Source organism: Pristiophorus japonicus, chromosome 9, assembly GCF_044704955.1.
Source record: "Pristiophorus japonicus isolate sPriJap1 chromosome 9, sPriJap1.hap1, whole genome shotgun sequence".
NCBI classification, from domain to species: Eukaryota; Metazoa; Chordata; class Chondrichthyes; family Pristiophoridae; genus Pristiophorus; species Pristiophorus japonicus.
In genome coordinates, this window is record NC_091985.1 from 190,246,811 (window position 1) to 190,253,600 (window position 6,790).

The 6,790-nt window shown below is 43.2% G+C and overlaps 1 protein-coding gene across 1 annotated transcript; it reads left to right on the top strand.

Annotated features, from left to right (window-relative positions):
- The first annotated feature begins 2,184 nt into the window (after nt 1-2,184).
- Nucleotides 2,185-6,197, top strand: LOC139272793 (probable G-protein coupled receptor 139). Its single transcript, XM_070888903.1, has 2 exons — nt 2,185-2,254; nt 5,293-6,197. The coding sequence occupies exons 1-2, from the start codon at nt 2,185-2,187 to the stop codon at nt 6,195-6,197; spliced, it is 975 nt and encodes a 324-aa protein (XP_070745004.1).
- Nucleotides 6,198-6,790: the final 593 nt, after the last annotated feature.

The following is a 6,790-nucleotide window of genomic DNA, read 5'->3' on the forward strand; positions in this document are numbered from 1 at the left end:
CATGGCTCTCGTTGGGGCGGAATGTAGAAGGTTTCAATATATTGTGTGAGGCGGACTGGCTGGGCTGGGCACTTTTACCTTTCCATCGCTGTTCATAGGTTTATAAGTAAACTTTAGGGCTGCTGACCAAGTTCCGTGAAGCTCTTTCTCGGCTGGCAAGGCCAGAATCGACCGAAATGGCCTCCTTCTGCACTGTAAATTTCTATGTTTCGATGTATGCACCGGTCATGTTAAAGTAAGATCAGCACCAGTAATGTTGACACCAAAATGATAGAGTTGAGTCACCATCAGTAATGTTAGAGTAGAGTCACCACCAATAATGTTAAAGTAGTATCAGCTCCAGTCATGTTGGTGTTGGATGACCACGAGTAATGTGCAGTGCAGTGCATGGACAAAACCAGTAATGTTAGTTTAGATTAACCAGCAGTACTTTAGAGTAGGGAGACCACCAGGAATGTTAGAATAGCGTCACCACCAGTATGGTGGAGCAGGGTCACACCAGTAATGTTAGTGTAGGGACACCAAAAGTAAGTTTGGAATAGGGTCATAAGCAGTAATCCAATAGTCGTCTCAAAACCAGTAATACTAGAGTAGGGTCACCAGCAGTAATGTTATATTTGGTTCACCTCCAGTAATGTTGGAGTAAATTCAACACTAGCAATGTTATATTTGGTTCACCACGACTAATGTTGGAGTAGGGTCACCACCAGTAATGTCAGAGTAGAGTTAGTACCAATAACTTTGTAGTTGGGTTACCCTCGATAATGCTCGGCTAGGGTCAATACGATTATGATCAGTGTAGAATCTGCACCATTAACATTAAAGTAGAATCTCCACCAGCAATGGAAGTGTAGAGTCATCACCAATAATGTTAGAATAGGGTCACCACCAGTAATGACAGAGAAGGGTCATCACTAATGATGTTAAATTAGAGTCACCGCGAGTAATGTTAGCATAGAATCAACACTAGTAATGTTAGAGCAGAGTTAACACCAGTAATGTTAGAGTAGTTTTATCACAAATAATGGTGAACTGGGTTCACTCCCAGTAATGTTATAGTAGGGTCACCAGCAGTGATGTTAGAGAAGGGTCACCACCAGTAATGTTAGATTAGAGTCACCACCAGTAAATTTAGAGTAGAGTCACCACCAGTAATGTTCGAGTAGGGTCACCAGCAATAATGTTAGACGAGGTCACCACCTGCAATGTTAGAGTAGGGTCAACACCAATCATTTTAGAGTAGAGTCACCACCAGTAATGTTAGAGTAGCGTCACCACCAGTAATATTAGAGTAGGGTCACCACCAGTAATGTTAGAATAGTATCACCATCAGTAATGTTAGATTATGGTCAGCACCAGTATGTTAGAGTAGTGTCACCACCAGTAATGTTAGAGTCGGGTCACCACCATTAATGTTAGAGTAGGGTCATCATCAGTAATATTAGACTAGGGTCACCAGCAGTAATGCTATACTAGGGTCACCACCGGTAATGTTAGATTAGCGTCACCAGCAGTAATGTTAGAGTAGTGTCAACTCCAGTAATGTTAGAGTAGAGTCACCACCAGTAATGTAAGAGTACGGTCACCACCAGTAATGTTAGAGTTGGGTCACCGCCAGTAATGTTAGAGTAGGGTCACCTCCAATAATGTCAGAGTAGGGTCACAACCAGTAATGTCAGAGTAGCTTCACCACCAGCGATGTTACAGTACGGTCGCCATCAGTAATCTTAGAATCATAACCACTAATTTTAGAGTAGCGTCATCTCCAGTAATGTTAGTATAGGGGCACACCAGTAATGTTAAAGCCCATTAATAATCACGATACAGAACAATTGTAATTATGTATAGCTTTCACTAAAGTAATATTAGGTTGCAAGAATCTGATGCAGAATCCAGGAGGGAACTTCTCTTGAGTGTAATATCCCTCTGGGTTTATTTTCCTTTAATTGATTTAATGAATGGGGTTTCACAGACGGAGGTGTACAATTTCCCATAGGCCTCCGCCGCGTTGCAGTGGAAAATTTACCCGTGTTTGTTCAGTGACTGGAACTAACCCCAATTATTGCACAACCTGATTTTCTCAGCGGGACACCGATTGTCGTATAAAGGGCGAGCGTTAACGGATCGCAGAGGAACTACAGTCAGAATCGTGAAGCCGGACAGCAGTCAGATAGTCTTCCAAAAATGGTACGGCCAACAATTCTGCAGTTTACGGGCATTTACTATCCTTTCCTCGCAGCTTTCGGTGTTCCCGGTAAGTCAATATATCCTGTTGCCTAACAGCTTTTGTCAACGTCACTGTTAATGATTGTATTGCAGATTCCGAGAATTTCTTCATTGCAGTCATTGATGCACTGGGAGAAGTCGGTGAATATCATAGGGAATCCCCCCAGTCCGTGCAGCCGCTGAAGCGCTGTTCTGGTTGCTGGTGCTTGCGTGTCGGGAGCTTAACTTTGGTCCGTATACTGAGGGAGGGCGAGGCTGATGCCCAGGCCGCTCTAACAGTACATAGTTCACTACAGCTTAGTATAACCATCACATATGTGCCTTTGTTTTCTGACTCCATTAAGCTGATAATCCCTTGTACTGCAGTCAGCATCACCCAGCAGGGGACTGTGAAAGATATTTGGAGCAATAATTGCCGCTCAGGGCGCTGCTCCCCTCCCCTCAGCTGCCAAGAATATTCGCGGCTCCACCAGCTTCCGCTCTGTGAAAGAACAGCTCCCTCCGTGCGATTGTAAATACAAAATGTGCGGCACTTTGACCCATACTTAATGTTTGTGTCAGCTGGATGCTTTATTTCAAATGATATATTTCTAGTAATTGTTTGGAAATTATATGTAATTCAGCTGACACCCGATGCCACTCCCCGGATCCACGACACCAATTAAACCGATGAAATTCAATGTAAAATCCCATCGATTACTCCCTGCGGCATTACATTATAAAACTGGCTCCTTTCATCACTAAGCACCATTCTCAAGGTGGAATGGTTTAAGTGCTCCACACTGCATTGAAATATGTGTTTGGATGTATGTAAGGGAGTCCGCTTCTTTATTGTTTCTCGAATATGAGCAAGTTGCAGAACCTTCCAAGGATTCCCTTTTAAAGGGCTATTAGCTCTAACTGTACTATCCCTGCGAGGTACTGCAGCTTGGCCTGGACCACAAAGTTAGAGTGTCGAGCCTCAAACTGGTATCAGGGGCAATAGCGATTGGAATAACAATCGTGAGAGATGTATGACGGACGGCTGATCCAATGTTGCACAGATTCAAAGTTGGTCTCCAACCTCGTACCCAGCCCTTGATCCATCTGTGCCTGGGTGTCCGTGGTGGTGGGGTCGCTCCCCGTTACAATTTACCCGATTGATTCCGAGTGACCCTTAGCCACAGCCCCGACAACATCTGACTGAAGTAAAAACATAAAATGCTGGAAATCTCAGCGGGTCAGGCAGCATCTGTGGAGAGAGAAACGGAGTTAACTTGTCAGGTCGATGACCCTTCGTCAGAAAAGGCAATATTTCGAAAAGTAACAGATTCCTAAGGAAGTGCTGGGGCCCTGAAAAGGGGAGGAGCGGGCAGATGGAAAGAACAAAATAGCAGGTTATATGATGGGTGAAGACAGAATGGATTTGATAGACAAAGAGGATGATAGGCTGAATTGAGATGGTAATAGCACAAGTTAGGAAACAAAAGGTGAGTCTAGATGGGATGTGAATGGCGGACAAATTGCCAGCTAGCATGGAAAACAGAGGGAAACAAAATAAAAATAAAGGAGGGCGAAAGGTTTTGTAAAAAAAGGCGAGGAAAGGGGGCAAAGTGTGTGGAGAGGTTATGGTCTTAAATTGTTCAACTCGATGCTGAGTCCAGAAGGCAACAAATTGCCTCAACGAAAGATGACAAGCAGTTCCTCGAGCTTGGTTTGAGCTTCATTGGAACAGTGTAGGAGGCAGAGTATGGAGAGGTCAGAGTGGGAGTGGAGTGGAGAATTAAACTGACAGGCGACCGGTAGCTCGGGGTCACCCTTGCGGAATGAACAGAGGTGCTCCGCAAAGCGGACACCCAACCTACGTTTGGTCTCCCCAATGTAAAGGAGAACGTTCAACTGAAATTTGGTGGTCTCTGGGTTCTCAGTCCCTCGATATTGAGTGTAGAATGATGTACTACTTTTACACAAAATGTCATCGCCATTCGACTTGATAAAAATGTAAGGGAAGACATCTTAACTTCTCCTAAAATACCTGTTAGATTTATCTGAGTTCCCTGGTACTGATTATTTACAATCTATATTAACGACTTGGGAGAAAGGACCGATTGTAATGCAGCCAAGTTTGCTGGCAATACAAAGATGGGACAAAAAGCAATTGTGTGAGGAGAACACAAAAATCTGCGAAAGGACATAGACAGACTAAGTGACTGCGCAAAAATTTGTCAGATGGAGAATAATGTTGGAAAGTGTGAGGTCGTCCACTTTGGCACAAAAAAATCAAAGAGCAATTTATTATTTAAATGGAGAAACTTTGCAAGGTGCCGCAGTACAGCGGGACCTGGGGGTAAGTGTGCATGAAACATAAAAGGATAGTATGCAGGTACAGCAAGTGATGAGGAAGGCCAATGGTATCTTGGCCATTCTTGCAAATTGGAAGGAGTATAAAAGCAGGGACGTCTTACGACAGCTATATAAGGTACTTGTGAAGCCACACCTGGATTACTGCGTGCAGTTTTGGTTTCCATATTTACGAAAGGACATACTTGCTTTGGAGGCAGTTCGCACAAAGTTCACTAGCTTGATTCCGGGGATGAGGGGGTTGACTTATGAGGAAAGGTTGAGTAGGCTGGAACTCTACTCATTGGAATTCAGAAGAATGAGAGGTGATCTTATCGAAACGTATAAGATTGTGATGGGGCTTGACAAGGTGGATGCAGAGAGGATGTTTCCACTGATGGGGAGATTAGAACTAGAGGGCACGATCTTAGAATAAGGGGCCGCCCATTTAAAACAGAGAAGTGGAGAAATTTCTCCTCTCAGAGGTTGTAAATCTGTGGAATTCGCTGCCTAAAAGAGCTGTGGAAGCTGGGATTAGAATAAATTTAAAGAGTAATAGACAGTTTCTTAAACGATAAGGAGATAAGGGGTTAACGGGAGCGGGCGGTAAAGTGGAGCTGAGTCTATGATCAGATCAGACATGATCTTATTAAATGGTGGAGCAGGCTCGAGGGGCCGCATGGTTTACTTCTGCTCCTGTTTCTTATTTCTTATGTTCTTAAGACCCCCTGTCCCTCTCTCTTACAGCGAACCTACTGACAATCATGATCCTCTCCCGAGGAAACTGCGGCCTTTCCAAATGTATCTCTGTCTACATGGTGGCCATGGCAACAGCAGATCTCCTTGTCATGATCTTCAATGTAATAGTGTATCACATTTGTACATATCACTTTCCACATTCCTTCCTGTCCTACACTGCCGTTTGTAAGTTTATTATTTACATCAATTGTACCAGCCTGTATATGTCGGTGTGGTTTACAGTCTTGTTCACAGTTGACCGATTTGTAGCTGTATGTTGTCAAAAGTTTAAAACAAAGTATTGCAGAGTGAGAACGGCAGCCGCGGTTATAACAACGCTCTCTGTCCTGATCTATTTCCAGAGCATCCCATTTTTGTTCGCTTATAAATTTGAACGAATAATTAACAATATTCATTGGGGTTGTCGCCCCAGAAGTGACTTTTTTACTTCGCCTGCAGGAATCGGATTCTCATGGATGCTAAGTGTATTAACGACATTGTTTCCGTTTGCTCTGATATTACTGTTTAATTGCTTGACAGTCAAACGCATTTTAGTGGCCAGTAGAGCCCGCAGGGGCCTCCGGGGTTACAGCAGTGAGAATCAGAGCGATCCCGAGATGGAGAATCGAAGGAAATCTATTATTTTACTATTCAGCGTATCGGGCAGTGTCATAGCGTTGTGGCTGACACCATTGGTTAGTTTTTTAACTAGCGGACTGACAAACACAGCGCATTACCGAGGTGATTATAAAGCTCCTGCATACATCGCCACAAAAACAGGATATATGCTCATCTATTTGAGTTCATGTACAAACACATGTATCTATGCAGCTACTCAAACTAAATTCAGGGAAGAGCTGAAGAAAGTGGTGAAATCTCCTTGGACATTGATTCTGATATTGGTTAAAAAATAAACAATGGAACCAAAGTATGCTATCCAAATTACTGCTAAATTAAGCCCGTGTTCCTGTTTAGAATGGCCGTCTTTCTGTTTGGACGAAAATGGTTTGTTTTTGTGATAATGAACAGGTATCAGCAAACATTTCTCCCAATTTGTGCCGTACGTATGATATCTGGTGCTTTCTCCGGCTGAACATCATCGATTCCCGCTGCGACAGCTATCATCCCGTTCAAGATTCAAAGAGTTTTCGTATAAATGCAAGTTGAAGTTTTAGACTAACTGATAATGTTGTTTGCTGTGACTAGTCAAAAGCTCCGTTACCAACTATAACAAGATTCACAAATGGCACAGATTATCAAAGCCATAAAAAAGCAAACCAAGCACTGAGGTTCATTTCTATGGGGATACAATGGAAAACAGAGAAGTTATGTTGAAATGCATGGAAACGCGGTTAGACCATACTTGGAATACTGAGCATAGCAGTGGTCTCCATCTTATAAAACGGGTATACAAGTACACTAGAAGGTTCAAAAACGACTGATGAAGAGAGTAGGACTTGACTCATCAATGTGACTTTAGACATCTTTGTACACAGATATTTGCTAA